The sequence below is a fragment of the Manacus candei genome, unplaced genomic scaffold (genome assembly GCF_025592945.1).
Source record: "Manacus candei isolate 608988 ecotype Guabito, Panama unplaced genomic scaffold, ASM2559294v1 h1tg000060l, whole genome shotgun sequence".
In the NCBI taxonomy this organism is placed as follows: Eukaryota; Metazoa; Chordata; class Aves; order Passeriformes; family Pipridae; genus Manacus; species Manacus candei.
The window spans coordinates 8,824,239-8,839,272 of NW_026138108.1; the positions used below are offsets into that span (position 1 = coordinate 8,824,239).

Consider the following 15,034-nt stretch of genomic DNA (forward strand, 5'->3'; position numbering starts at 1 on the left):
ACTTTTCACAGCCCTCCCAAATTCAACTGGCTACAGGTAGTCCAAGTGAAAACGCTGTGCGTGACCCTTCATTATACTCCTCAATGTGCATTTTCCACTGGGTAAAACCCAGCAGAAATACACAAGGCCTACTCAAAATTATACCACCAAGATCTCCTGTTAATTACACAACAGCCAAAGGGATTTGTTCCCAGTGTTGGAAACGGCTTAGCTAGAGTATTTTTCTCCTTCCTGTCCCTTCTCTTTATCCTTCTTCTTTGCCATCCCCTGTTTTGAGCCTGTCAGAAACGTGATTTAAGCAAGATAACATCAGTTTGCCAGAGGAGGTCCATTCTCCATCGTCTGCATTCTGCAAAGAGGGTAGATCCTGAAAGGACGCTGAATCAGTTTGTTTTATTCAGCAGCAGCTGTGCCGCATACAGTCTCTGCCTGTGTGCCCCCCCTTGCCCCTTCAACTCCCACCAGCTCCAAGGGGATTTGCAGTAAAAGGGCTACAGGTACTTACATGCATCACCCAGGTCAGCCTAATAAACCAGCCCGAGCCACACCAGCAGGCTGTGAGCCCCAGACAGGTAGTGTGGATCAAATGTTTCCCCATTTTGCAGGCAAAGGTATAAATTAGTTTGTGTGTATAATAACTGTGTCCTCACCGCTGGTTGCAGAGCTGACAGGCAAAGCAGTCCAAATGGTAAACATTATCTCTGGCCCTCATCACCATCTCAAAGGCAGGGATCAGTTTACTGCAGGCAGCACAATTCCCGGTGGTACCAAAGAGCCTGCCAAAGAAGCACAATCATTAGAAGCCATTTTAATTAAATGGTGGAAGGACTAATTAAGTGTAATTAGCAGTATCAAATACTGTATTGCACCAATAAATAGAAGTTGCAGTCTCCATTTCACTGACCAACCAGCGTGCGGGAACTTGGGGTAAAACTGCCTGGTGAGCAGGCTCTGATCGTCGAGATGAAACTTCATTTGGTTTGCAAGCCTAGGGCTAATTTGCTGTCTAATGAAGAAAAGCATTAAACATTCGGAGCGCTATTTTGGGGCTCACAAAATTTCAGTCAAAAACTATCTGCCTCTCTGCAGCAGTGGGCAAAGTGCTCGGAGCCGCCCATCCTCCTCCACGTGGGTTTGCTCTGCTTGGCCACAACCTGGTGGAGGGACAGGCTGGCACCTCTCGCAGCAAGACTCACAAGTCCTGCAAACTTTGCCAATCCTGGCAGGCAACACTATAGTAGAGCTCGGGAAGAACCTCACTTACCTGCTGTTTAAAAAGAAAAAACATAATTTCTCTTGCAATGAGCGCACAGTATTTTGCAAGGCATCTCGGAGAGCAAGCCCTCCCCCCTGGCTGTGCCCCCCTTCTCCCACATCCGCATCCCTCCCAGGAGCCAGCTAAGCCCTTCCACGGCGGCCTGAACAGCATGCTCAGCCGTTCCACTTCAGCTCCCCAGTCCTCGAGGACAGCCCTTCAGCACTGGAAGCTTTGCCATTTTCATCTTGGCTTTCACTATCTGTCTCCCCAGATGTCTGCTGCTGTTACAGCTCCTGCCGGGGGACTCAACCAAGACTGCAGCACCCTTTCCCCAGCCCCCAGCCCCCTTTTCCAAGGCGTCCCTGCAGACCCCTGTGCACGCCGGGGGCACCACGCCACTGCGAGGCTAAGGCCGCAGGAACCAGCTGGGAGCACCGATCAACAGGCTGACAAAACCAATCTCACCCCAGACTGTGGTCAATGTGCATGTGGGTTAGTTACTTTGCCTAGAAGATGATAAAAATCGTATTCTTGGGGCGATGGGCCTCAAGATGTACGATTCCTGCTGACCATTAGCTCTGCGCATGCAACGCGTCACTGCCCGCAGACAGATTTGGGCTCATGGTTTGTTTCAAGCCATTGGTTCTGGCTGATTCCACAACACGGAGATGAGAAGCATCAGGAAAATCTATAACCAATTTCTAAACCTGCAATTTGCCAAGCTAATCAATACTAATTATTACTGGCCAGTAATTGTGAATTAAAACACCCAGCAGTGTTATAGAAACCTCCACAACTCTCCCTCCCTCTCACAGTGCCGTGATTCTGGAGTCAGCTTGCTCTCCGGCTTAAAAAAAGGCTACCCTTATTTTTCTTTAGAAGTGGTATCAGTGGTCTTTCATTAGGCCTGGCTGGAAAACTCCAAGCCTTCCTGTGAAGAAACAGCACTCCGTTTTCCCCGACAGTTAAACCACGCAAACCAAACTGAAACACTCGTGCAGGACAGAAAATCTGCAGAGGGAGTACCAAAATTTTTTGCCCTATGATTCCATCATATGAAGGCAGGCAGGGGAGCCAGCTGAGCACGGGGCTCGGCCGCCTAATGCCAGCAGATCAGACTGAAAAAATGTGGCAGTGAAAAGTGTCCAGGTCTCCACCCTGAAACGCCCTGGCTCTCACTGAGCACCTGCTCGCAAATCAAGCCATTGTTACAGATATCTCTCCATTCCTCAACGTAGCTGCCCCTTTCCACAGTACCTCACTTGGGCAAAGCAAAGCCTGACAGCTTTTGCCAGGATTTTCCTATTTCCCATAAAACCAGGCATCCGTTTTTAGAGTACCCAAGTCACAGCAAACTCAAAAAATGAGTCAAATGCATTAGGCAGGGAAATTGGGAGGTTAATCCTAGATTTGCTCTGTGCCCAGCACTGCTACATGCACAAGTATAAAATATCCATTATTCATTAGCATCACAGTTGTGTGGAGCTCAATCTAGATTAAACAAAATAAAGGGGCCCCAGACAGCACCATTTGCATTGTTAAGCAGGTGCTTTTCTTCAGCCTTCAAATAGGAGACTTTTCTAAATGGAAATGATGGGGAAATTTGGACAGATGTTCACTTAACTATTTAAACAGTTAGCTTAAGAAACATGAAAAATGTATTTGGCATCGTATTCACCTGTCTCCTTTCAGGGGTTTTGGGGGTAAACCAATTGTTAAACAGCTTTGACTGTTTGCATAAGATCTGAAGCTTATGTTCTGTCCAGCTGAAATCGTGTTGCCTTCTAATGTCTACATAAATGTAGCTTCCAGCTAGTCAGTACGTTAATCTTTTTCTCTTCTATCAAGTTTCACAGTCCTTCATACCCTCCCTCTTCCAACAGATGAACATTTCACACTTATTCTAGCACTTCCTAATTTTAATCTGCTTTTCAGAGAGCGATTTAGAGCCCCGTATATTCACCGTGCTTCTAAAAATACGCTGTAACTTGTAGCTTAGTGAACATTATTTTTTTTTAACCTGTTGGAAGAAAATACAAAATGAGCACAGGCTTTTGCCTGTTTTGTTTGCTTGCAGAAAACCTGCCACCTCTGACATCTACTGATCCAGAAGCTACTTGAGCTGAAACTTTCTGAGGTGGGGAGCTCAACATTATCAGAGGAGGGAGAGAAGAAAAGGAGCAGGAGAAAGATCTTCCACCCTAAGCCCCGTCTGTGGTCATATTTAAAACAACCCCACATAAACAAACTGATCTGCATTCTGTCCCCCAGATACCTTCATAACAGATGCAATACTCTCTCACACATTCACGCACACAAAGTTTAAGCGCGTTAGAAACATCTGTCGGAAGATGCTCAGCATCTACTTACCAGCTTGGAGCCATTGGCATAAAAGAAGCTGGAAATATGGAAAGTTTTCAGTTTGTAGTTGTTTTTCTTCTTCTAAACCCCCTATTTTTTCACTTCCCTTTGAAGTTAAAAGGCAACAATTTTCAAGTACAGATTTATTCCCCCTTATGTAACAGGAAGACCCAGCCAGCTTGTAAATAAGCATAGACTATGCAGATTTAAAATTTAGCACAATTGAACTTTTACCCTGTGATAGTAATTATGTTTAATGGCTCTTAGCCTGAACTTCACCATGTCTATTGTTGTCAGCCAGCCTAAAAGCAGGAGTTTGTCCAAGGACAATTTTCTGTAGTTTATGGGCACACTAAAAACCCTGCTATGCTCTTTTCTCATTGGCCATTGATGTCAGTGTGTATAGTAAAAATTAAAGTTAATTGGCATACAGGAGCAGCTCTGAATGCAAATGAATTAATGGAAAAAGAAGGGAGAGCCCCTGGAAGCAGTAGGCAACTGTCAAAGGATGTTTTTTATAGAGTCTTGTCTGGGCTAAAGAGCAGTCCTCTGCAGGATGATGCAGACCTCAACAGCTCCATGAATACACCTGAAGTTAATTCAAACTATAATAAAGTCACAGAACCCCGCAGATTTTTTTAGGGAAAAAGAGAATGGTAAAGATTCTTTACTGTAGGAAAACAGTAAGGAACGTCTCATTAACATGTTAAGTTTAGCACCTCTTAACAGATTTTTCCTTCAACCAAAATGTGCAGGGGGTCTAAAGTGAGAACCTTCTTGCCTATTTCTGTCACCACTAGGAACATCAATCTGGTTTAGTCACTGCCTATGAAGAGAGAATCCCTGTTTCTTCTCCCCACTCTAGCCTGTGTCTGACTTTAGCTTGTAAACAAAAAAGAAGGAGAAAGTCTTCCCTCCACAGAAAGTGAAAATTTTAGAGCTGTTGACTTCACAGGAGACAAAAAAAAGAGGAAGCAGGACAGACACATATAAATAATGAGTGGTACAGAAAGGATAGATTGGCAGTGTCAATCGGATTTTTTTTTAAACAACACAAGAACAAAATGAGTTCACAATTAAACAGCTGAGTTGAGACTATTAATTCCCCTCAAAAAGGAGGTTTTTTTAATCACCAAAAGTTAAGAATTATAAATTGAAAGAGGACCAAACACTTAATAATACAGATAAATATCTACATTTGCAGATATTGTGTACAACTACATATTTTTCTACATATTTATGTATCCAGATTATCCAGATATACAAGTTTTTGGAAAGCTACTGAACCCCATGCTCATATCCTCTCCAGCCAGTAGGTTAAAGAGGTTTTCCCATACACCTTCCCTATATACCTGCTGCTGTTTATTTCCTAGCTTCATCAGGGCCTGCTGTAGAACAAGATTTGCTTTATATACCTGAAACTCATCATCATGAAAAGAAAAGGTTTTGCCCCTACCATTTGAAACAAACCAACAACTAGTATTTCAGCGAAGATGGCTCTTGACAGCTTGCAATCAGTACTTTTCCCATCTGTGGATATTAGAAATCTGCTGAGCTACAAGTCTGATTTGACCAAAGTACTGAATATACCAATAATTGCAGGGAAAGCCTAAACGTCACTTAAAAAGATAAAAAGAATAAGCTTAGAAGTAACTTCAGACAACTTGCCTGTAATCAGCCTTTGCATAATATTAGAGAAAGCCTTAGTGATAGGAGATTCAGTACTGTGAATAAATATTATCTGGTGCACCCTCCTATCCAAGACACTGTTGTCAAGTGCCACAGTGGGAAGTCATGTCAGCTGAAGGAAAAGAAATGCATTTTGATACTAATGAAATTGGTCAAGCTGTCCCCTCATGAAGCCTTCAAGTTCAATCCCAAAGAATTTACGTCTTGCATGCCAAAGGGTTTGGCATTCACAGACAGCATAGCGGGAGGAGCTGAACCAGCACTGTACAAAACAGCCCTCTGGCTCAGTGACCGCACTAGTTCAGAGATTACTGGCTGTAAACTTCAAGGTTGCTCAAGGGTTTCTGTTTTCAGTTGAAGAACACATCTGAATGTTCACTTATTTTTACTCCTTTGGCCTCTCCCTCCATATTTTTCAAAGGATATTCACAGTGGGGCTGAGACTCAGCAGGTAGGAGGTGTCCAAGTCCTACTCCCCTGCCCTAGCCTTTCTCATGGTGTAACTGAAGCCACTGACCTTAAACCCATCTTGGCTCTCTCTGGCACTGCTGAACACTTGTGCAACAATGTCCTCTTAGATTTTAAATACAGCAGTCAGAAAACTGCAAAGCTGGAAGGGCTAGAAGCATGCTAGTGTACCACAGCCAGGTAGAATTGCTCCCCACAAGCTTTCCTTCTCACTGAGGGGTTTTGGAGATGGAAATAAAAGGGCAAAAAGCAAATGAACAAAGAAAGTATGAGCACAGGCTGTGAGACACTCCTGGAACAGCTACTATGGAGAAAAAAATAATTCTGTACTTTAACATCACAAAGCACAGCAATGTTGCCAAGACACATTGTATTTTGAGCCTAATTAATCCTCCTTAATCTGTATAGACACCAAGTGTAGAAGTGAGAGTGTCCGATGTAGCATGCAAGACACTCCCTGTTGCGATGCAAGAGCAGCACTTCAGTTTAGCAACATTTTTAGGCTCTGAGCAGATACCATTTGTTCAGCCACACTGCATTTACACCTCCCCTTCCCACACTAAACGTGTCCCTTTTGAAAATCTGGCAGGGCATACTCTCAGAGCATGCATGCACCCTTATGCTTCTCTGGAGGGAAAAAGTCCCAAACACTCTCCTTCCTCCTCCCAAGGTGTTGCAGCTTCTGCAGGTTGAAGCTACATTCTGAGTACTAGTGATGTCTTTGGTAGATTAACTTAAATTCTGCCCGTTGCAGCACGCACATCTCAGTTCCTGAGGGCTTGTGCTTACATGTCCCACCGTGGTTTAATGGTTTGGCTCAGAGCTGTTGTTACCGACCTGGGGAAGCTCGTGAGGAGGGTATTTGTCCACATCCTCCCAAGCTCCTACGTTTGTGCAAGATCACTGCTCTTATCCCACAACCAAATTAAACCCTGCACATTTTCCAGATATAGAACACTTCATCTAAAGGGCTCCTAAAGTGATTCATTAACAGAATGAACCTGCTGGGGTATTTGGAGCAGAGCAAAAACCAGTTTCGAACTACTGGAAAGCCCAGTACTGGGCAGCTGACCTTGTTTGGACTAGGAGCTGCCGAGGGTGGAGTTCAAGCCTGCGTGATACAAACAGCGCTGAGGGGTGCACAGGGCTCCTCTGCTTGCTGGAGGAACCAATGCCAGGCACAGGTTGCAGCACTGATCAAAACACATGGGAAGCTGGGTGAAAAGAATTTCCATGAAACCCATTGAGAACAGCACTGGGGTTTCCCAGAAAGCCCTTCTCTCTTACTGATTTGCCATCATTTTTTAATGCAGGTTTTGAGCTTTCTTTGGAGTCTAATTAAGGCCCTAATCAGTTTAAATGATGAAAAACTTTCCCAACACCAGCATATCAAACACGCAGAAGCAACAGTTCTGCTCCTGTCAAAGCAAGCCTGACTCGCCTTTGCTCGTGTGAGGGCACCACGCTGAGTAAAAAGGAAAAATCACGTTCTTCATCAGCACTTCACAGTGAAATTTAAGTTGTCGGCTCCTCACGGGAAATCCTGATGCAACACCCAAACCGTCCCTGTGAAGCGGAGCTTGGTGAACGTTTAATTACGCCTCGGAACAAACACACATCGCTGCGTGGGGGCTGCGAGGAGCCATCCGAGCTGCGTGCTAAGCTGCTCTGTCCCAGAAGCAGTTTCTTCAATAGCACTCGCTTATCAAAAATAATTAGAGGTAGGAATGCTGGAACTGTGATTATGAAACAAATGGTAAATCTATTTGCCGAGGCGAAATGTATTGAAAGATACATCTAGACACAGCTGGAGACTGAGGTGATACCACAAGGATAACAACTCGAGATCCAATTTCATCTTTCATGATTAAAAAATGAGCAAGAAAGTGTTTTATGAAATGTGAAGGTTAACAAATGTTCCTTCACAAGCAATGACGACAGTTTATCTTTTGAAACAAATGATCAGGCTATGGTCTGCTAGCAGCTCCCGAGACACACTGGAAAGATTTCTGCTAAAAACCCACTGAGGATCAGCACACAGGGCTGGCAGCCCATTGTGCTGCCAACACCCAGGACAAAGCCAGCTCCAAGGCAGTGCCCTGTACTGGGGCAGGAGCTGGGCGTGCTCCTGTCCTGACCCTCTGCCCTGTGCCAGTGACAGGAGCCCAGTTCATCCCTGTACCCAGTCCCTGCAGTGGCCATGGCTCAGCGGTACCTGCACACAGGAGGGGTGGCACAGGAAGGTCTCAGACCAACAAATTAACAACCACTTCAGCTGAATTTCTAATTTGCCCGAAATATTCCAGGAGCCCCTTCTGTCTAAAGGGAAGCACCCATACACTGTAGCCTTCGCTGCAATGAGAGAAGCAGTGGCTGGTGCTGGGCCTGTGCAGCCCCGGGCAGGGACAGTCCTGCTGCAGGCTCTGATGGGAACTGGGGATGGAGCAAGGGGAGTGGGCAGCACATCTCACCAGGGGATGAAACGTGTTTTCCTAAACAGCACAATCAGCTCCCAGGCAAATTCAAAGAAATGTTGGTCTATAAAGAGATTATGAAACACCAGTTTTTTCTTCTGGTCGTTACACTGCAATACTCCTTTTGGACTATAGATATAAAAGGTGCATATATTTACATTTCTGGGTACAGAATCAGTCTTGCTTTCGATTTTTCACATGATGGTTGACCTACTAAATATCAGTGCAATATTCACATATAGAGTAAGTGGCCAACAAGGAATTCCTCTGAGTGTTCTCCAGGTAAAACATTCCCTTTATGGTGTGACTACAGTGTGAAGTATGAAAACTTATTTTTAGAAATGAATTCGGCTACAATTTGACTAGCAGACCAAACACCATGAGCTGTTTAATGAGTAAAAAAATGTATATAGAAGCTCTAAAACTGTGAGGGAATTATATCATGATAGCTACGGATAATTCTCCAAGAAGAAAAATTCAAATTACCAGGAGTGAACAGACAGTAGAGAAGATGGTGATGGCAGCTTTAGCTCCTTCTAATAATAGAATTAATAGTTAAAATTGAGAAAGAAAAGAGTATTTATGTGTAGAAGGCAACACAAGATGTTTTAAAGTAAAAAAATTGCTTTATACTGTCATAAAATATGGGACTGCATAGCAATGCCCTTATTCCTATCCTAGCAGCCTGAAAGGATTCCTTAGCATGAGGAGAACAGAACACAGCAGTTTGGCAGAACCTCCCAAAAAACCAATATAAACTAAATTTACTTATTAGTGAGCACACTAATCATGATAGCCATAAAGCTGGCTAAACAAATGAATGCTAGTTAACAACCGTGTTACAGAATTAATGCTATTCTTTCCTATTCAACTCTCCATCAATTTCCCTGGGATATGACAATTATACTGTTCTTCCCAACAGAAAATCAAATAAGAAATATTTCTAGTGGTCAAAGCTCTTAATGTCCTAAATTCTGATGAGGGAAAATATTTAAGGTAAAGGCCACATAAGTCTTCTCTGCAGTTTAAATGCTGCACAAATAGCAACAGACTTCCCCCTTGGTGGGCCAGAAATTATTCTAACACAAAAAATGGAGACAAAGGTATTATGAGACCTCTTTCAGGCACAGAACTTTGTTTCAGAGGCCACATTTAACTGCTGCTGAGACAGAAGCTGCATGGCCATGGTCAAACACTAGTCCCAATTGCTGCCTTTCATGTTTCGTGTCATAAATTGCCCTCTCTTCTCAAAGTTGGAACACGGGCCATTTCCTTGGGATCTGCAATGCCTGGTTTCTTTTCCATCTCTAGCACAGGCTTCTGGTGTGCCCCAGAAAATTCATATCCTCTAGGGGTCAGTGAGAAGATTGAGCAGCACCTCAAAGCAGCATTTTCAGCATAAACCAAGGAAAGAAAGTGCTCTACAACTACAGTGATGAAAAGGTTCTTTAAGCTTTGCAGCATCAATAGTGCTGTCCTTTGGCACTTTAACATGTCTGATTTGATGCCACACATTATTTTTGTTATGAAACTAGAATAAACCAAAATCAATATGTGCTTATTAAATGGACAAAACATGGAGTAGCTCATAGGTCTCAAAAAGCAAATGTAAATGGGAAACACTGCTCAGCTGAGTATTTCTAGCAGGGTTCTGTTACATGCAGAATAAAGTTGAATATCTACCTTTAGGGTCAAATTAAAGGAAAAAAAAAAGCACAGACACAACACTTTTTCAAGATCACAAATGACAAATTCCAGAGAGGTGATAAATAATGAAATGGAGGATGACAGATGGAGAGACCTCGATCACTTGGCAAGCTGGGTGCAAACAAGATAAAGAAAAGAAAAGATAATGTATAAACAAGATAAAGTATACAAAGAAATACTCCGGAAAATAATGCAGCTATTTTTTCTGGAAAGAAGATTATTCCTGGAAGTAGTTCTCCTGAGAGACTTTGGGGGTCCTTGTGATAGTACCTAGCATGACCCAATTGTGATACTGTGATGAAAAGCTTCCTCAACAAGGGAAGATCAAAGACTTATATTCTTCATTGACACATCAGAATTACGTCCACGACACAAAAAGAGTACAGCTGAACTGAAGGAGAACCACAAAGATTCTAATTTGAGGTTAGAAATCAGTGTGTTAAAGAACCTTCTGGAGCTCAGTTTTTTCAGATTAGCACAGAGAGGGTGCCACGAGTGTCTTGTCACAAGTGACTTGTGACATTAGTCAATACTCAGAACTTAGGCAAGGTACAAAAATTATTTCACTATAGTGAAGATAGTTACATATTTCCTCATCACACCTTTTCCATCTTCCCAAAGGCTGCTTATCCTGTCTTTTCCCCTTCGGATGTATTCACCCTTACCCAAGCTCCTCTTCACTTAGATTTTGGGAATGTATCCCACCTAACCAGGTGTGGACCTGTGACTGCTGTCTGTGTGGCAGAATTTCAGCTGGGACATTTCATGTGTGCCCTGAAGAATTTCAGCTCCAGCAGGAGCAAAAATCTTCATGTGGGCAGGATGCTCCTGTACACTGCCTGGCCAGAAGGCAAGGTGACAGCTCCCATATGGCAGCTAAGGGACTCATCTCTTCTGTTTGGCTCAGTGCTCTATCTCTCATCTTTAGAAGGAGAAACGTGTTTGTTCAAGTTTACTAAGAAAAAATTTACTAAATATTTTCTGAAATACATTTTACATTGAAAGACATGAAACATCTGATCATTGACACTAGTCTAGTCAACATCTGGACTACAAGGTTAGATGGTATTTTACCTCCCTTATCTTAGAACCATGTGTTGGATTTGTTTTTGCTTCAGATGTTTTGCTGTTTGAGGTTGCATGGGAAATGCTATCAGTGCTTTAGAAAAATAAAAAGAAAATACACACATTAGTTGGAGATCAAGTACATTCTTCCAAAGGAAAAACAAAGCAAAACTCAGAGTGTTTTGCAGTGTGACCCTCATAAGAATGTTTGCATTAGGCCTGCTGTCTTATTAATATTCATTTGTGTTTATATAAAGTATACATATATAAAGTTTATATATACAAAACCCCCATACACAGGAGGCAAAAAGCCCCATGTATTGCAGACACACACTGACAGGATAGTTGTAACTCACAGTTAGTAATGGTCTCTGCTGATTTCCTCATAAAGAAAATTTTTTTTGAAGTTGATCTGTAATTTTTGTGTTTTACTTTGTTTAGTTAGGGAAGGGACAAGAGCCTCTTGGGAGGAACCTTACTCAATAGAAGCACAAGAAGCCTGTCTAAAAGCTATGACTGAAAAAGAAAAGGTAAAGGTTTGGTCAGGTCTCAGTCAATATGCAGGAGTATAGCATCAGAGATATGCAAGAAGAATTAACAGTCTTTTCCTAATTTACTCAGCAAGCACTGTTTGCTCTTGGTGGTTCATAATAAGAAGAAGTAGAGTTAAGTCATGACTTTCTTCTTCTACCTTCACCTAAAAACAGAGTTCCACCTCCCTGACTACAAAATACCTTAAGTGCAAATAAAAAGCCATGCTTAGGCAGAGGAAGAAACTCTAGTCTCTTCTGGGCAGGGCTGACCATGCACAAGCACATGTTTTCATAGGAGAGGTTTAGAAACGCAGACAGCTGGCAGCATGCTGAGAGGCTTTGGGAAGAGCCCACAGTACGTTCCTCTATTTACCTCAGGTAATCTCTGCGGCAAAGAATGAGATTTGCTTTTGTGTAAAGAGTTGATCCAACCTCTCCAAGACGACAGTCACAGCAGGCACACTTCAAACAGTCTTCATGCCAATACTTATCCAGAGCCTTCAGCAGGTACCGGTCCTTGATCTTTCGGTTGCAGCCAGCACAGCCCTTCTGCTTCCCTTTGGGTTGTACGGATAACATCGGCACACCTGCAACGCAAACAAAGCATTTCACTGAGAGGATATCCAGACAGCTCGGATAGGTTACCGGCATTTGGGGTAGCACTGTGAGCTATAGGTAGATCTGTGAGCAAACACTGCTGCTGGTTTCATTACATCAAGCTCACGCTGCAAGAAGCTGACAGTCAAAGGAATTTTAACTTCATCTGCTGTCAGGGGCTAAGTGGGAGTGTGACGCTTGCAAGAACAAAGCCCTTTTTTCCTGAGGGTAGGGCTGACACAACGCACCAGACTTTTTGTAATTAACATCTTGCAGCAGAATAAACTGGTTGCAATATCAACATTTGCTTTTCCCCTCATTACCAGTACCCTTGTGTTGTTAATTACCTGCCAAAGGCAATTACAAAGATCAGAAGGGCCACCACTGCACATACCCCCAGTCCAACATCTTGGCTGGATCAAGTTTGATGGGGAAAGGAGAGGAGGGGGTATAAAAAGATGTGGTAGACCACCGTTTTTCCTCTCTTGTGAACCCCACTGGTGACAGAGGCCTCACCGGAAGCTAAAGCAGTCCAGGGGCTGCTCCAAAATCAGTGTGATTCAAAAGTCCCTGAGGAGTGCTGAGAATAACCCAACCAGTGCCCCCCTGCCACTACTGAAACCACACTCCTTAGGCAAACTAGAGCTTTCCTCCTCCTCTTGTATCACTGGAGAAGGTAGTGAAAAGCCAGGAGTTGCTTCCTCCCTGGAAAACCCTGCTGGGACCGCAAAGCAAGAATGAGCTAGCTGAGTATGAGGTGGTGACAGGACTTCCAAGTCATGAGGCTGGTGGAGACTTGCTGTGGCTACCATCCTCACAGTGCTGTCTCCAGCTTTTTCCTCTCCTCCAAGCAACAAGTGCCTCCCTTGTGAGCACTGACACAACTGTGAAACCCATCAGCCTTCTCAGTTTAAGAGGGGGGCAAGAAAGGATTTTATGGAATCAACAGGCAAGGTGGAAAAATAAACAAGGATTGTACTGTGAGGGAGGACAGGGACAGGAAATGATGACAGAAGTATTCACTGCTATGCCAGAATTCCATTTTCTCTGGAGCCTTCATTTTACTTTGTTACAATTTTTATTTTTACTGGTGTCAATCACTGAAAATGGCAATGCTGGGCCTGTAACAAATACACTGTGGGCTTAACCAACGCAGAGATGATGAGAGGGCCACAGCAGCAGGTGTCACTGGCTATATACTCTTAGACAAAGTTAATCTGCCATTTCTGTAGGAAGCACTGGATGTTCCAGAAAGAAGCAGTTTGATAATGGAATTATTAACAATCCCTTAACTAGAGAGGACGAGTCAGTGCCACTCTCGTGACATTCGCTGCTTTCCTTAAAAGCCAGGGTGACCTGAGAGTGCCTAATGGTCAGCACATGTAAACCCACCACTCCTACAGTAATAATTGCTTCATCAGAGCTGCGAGCAGATGACAATAGCACTTAAGACACCTCTACACAAACAGCGAGGTATTGATCCATTTGTAATCAAAGTGGTCTCAGCAGCACGGAGACAGGTCAAGTAACATTCAAAAAACTCTACAGGCTTAAAGAACCCGCCTGCCCTCTGCTGCAGCACACTTGAAACCCGCTCACAAAGTCTCTACGAGCAAACTCTTGACACCAGTGACAAATCGCCAAAACTTAAGTGAAAACTTACATCTGTGTTAGACTGCCACACATGCAACCTCTAATGCTACCGAGAGAGAAATTCCACATACACAGCCACAGAGAAACACACATTTGGAAAGAGGGAGAAGACAGGGAAGTGACAGAAATGGAATATACTGCAGGTCAGACTGCAGAAATCCTGTGCACCTGGTGAGAATTTCTTACAAGAACAAGAGAAGTGGCCCTGTGGTTCTAGACAGAGTACTTTTATTTTTTTTCCTCTTTTTTTTTTTTTCCAAAACACATTTCAGGAGCAAGGAGAAGCTTCACTTTTCAAGTACTTGCTATGCTCTTCCCAAATCCACACCAGGAAAACAGCACATCGTGAGAAGAGGCTGCCTTGTTCTGAGGCAGAGAAGGGGGTGTATACAAATTTGCATTTGCAAACTGTGTAAGATCAGTACCAGTGATGAAAGAAAATAGTTTGCACCTATGAAAACTAAGACCTAGATGTGCAAATTATATTTTAGATAGGAACCCCAGACACCAGCAAGTCATTACCCATGCCACAAACGGGCTCTCTAAATGTAAGCTGCATAACCTCAGAGGCTGAGGAGGGTTTCTTACAAGGGAGGATCATCATACAATTCTTTTGCAAGCTTCACCTAGGTAGCCTGAGGATACTACATCTGGAAAGACGCAGATTCTGGATAACCAGCGCACCTTAAACCCTCACTCAAGAGGCTGCCAGAAGGGTGGGGTTTGAGATCAGCTCTGCGATTCAGCAGTGCAAGACCTTCAGCCAGGTGAGACTTCCCAAGGCTCCTGAGCACTTTTGGAACCAGTGCCCTTTCAGAGGTACAGCTGCCCTCCCCCAGAGCGAGGGCTCCACTGCAACAGCAGCATGATCAAGAGCAAGGGCATTTGCACAGGGATGTAACCCTGGCTGGACCATTAGTAGAGGCTGGTTTGATTACTCAGGACAGGTTAGGAGGGTCTCCTATGGCAAGCAGGCTGAGGGCTGGCTGTAGTGGCAGTTCTTGTTCCATCTGTGGCCCTGGCAGCCCTCACTCACTGCAGCCATCTCAGCTCCCCGCTCTTGCAGGAGCACCATTGTCTTATGAGAGGCTTCTGCGAATAAGGGGAATGTAACACTTTGATTTGCTTCTAATAACTAGCAAAGGAACAGATATATATATTTTTAAGCAGTACCTTAAGCAAGGAAAAAAGCTATGTATTTGGTCAGTGTTCAGCAGGGGGCTTTCTAA

General features: G+C 43.7%; 1 protein-coding gene across 4 annotated transcripts in view; it reads right to left on the minus strand.

The window, feature by feature from the left end:
• LMO1 (LIM domain only 1) overlaps positions 1-15,034 on the minus strand; it is a 96,684-nt gene that overhangs the window by 39,918 nt on the left and 41,732 nt on the right. For all 4 annotated transcript variants that reach the window (XM_051804264.1, XM_051804262.1, XM_051804261.1 and 1 more), the window contains 2 exons: positions 11,929-12,142; positions 651-776 (listed from right to left, as the gene is read on the minus strand). In XM_051804264.1, the coding sequence (XP_051660224.1) occupies positions 651-776; positions 11,929-12,142 (340 nt within the window). The remainder of the gene's footprint in view (positions 1-650; positions 777-11,928; positions 12,143-15,034) is intronic.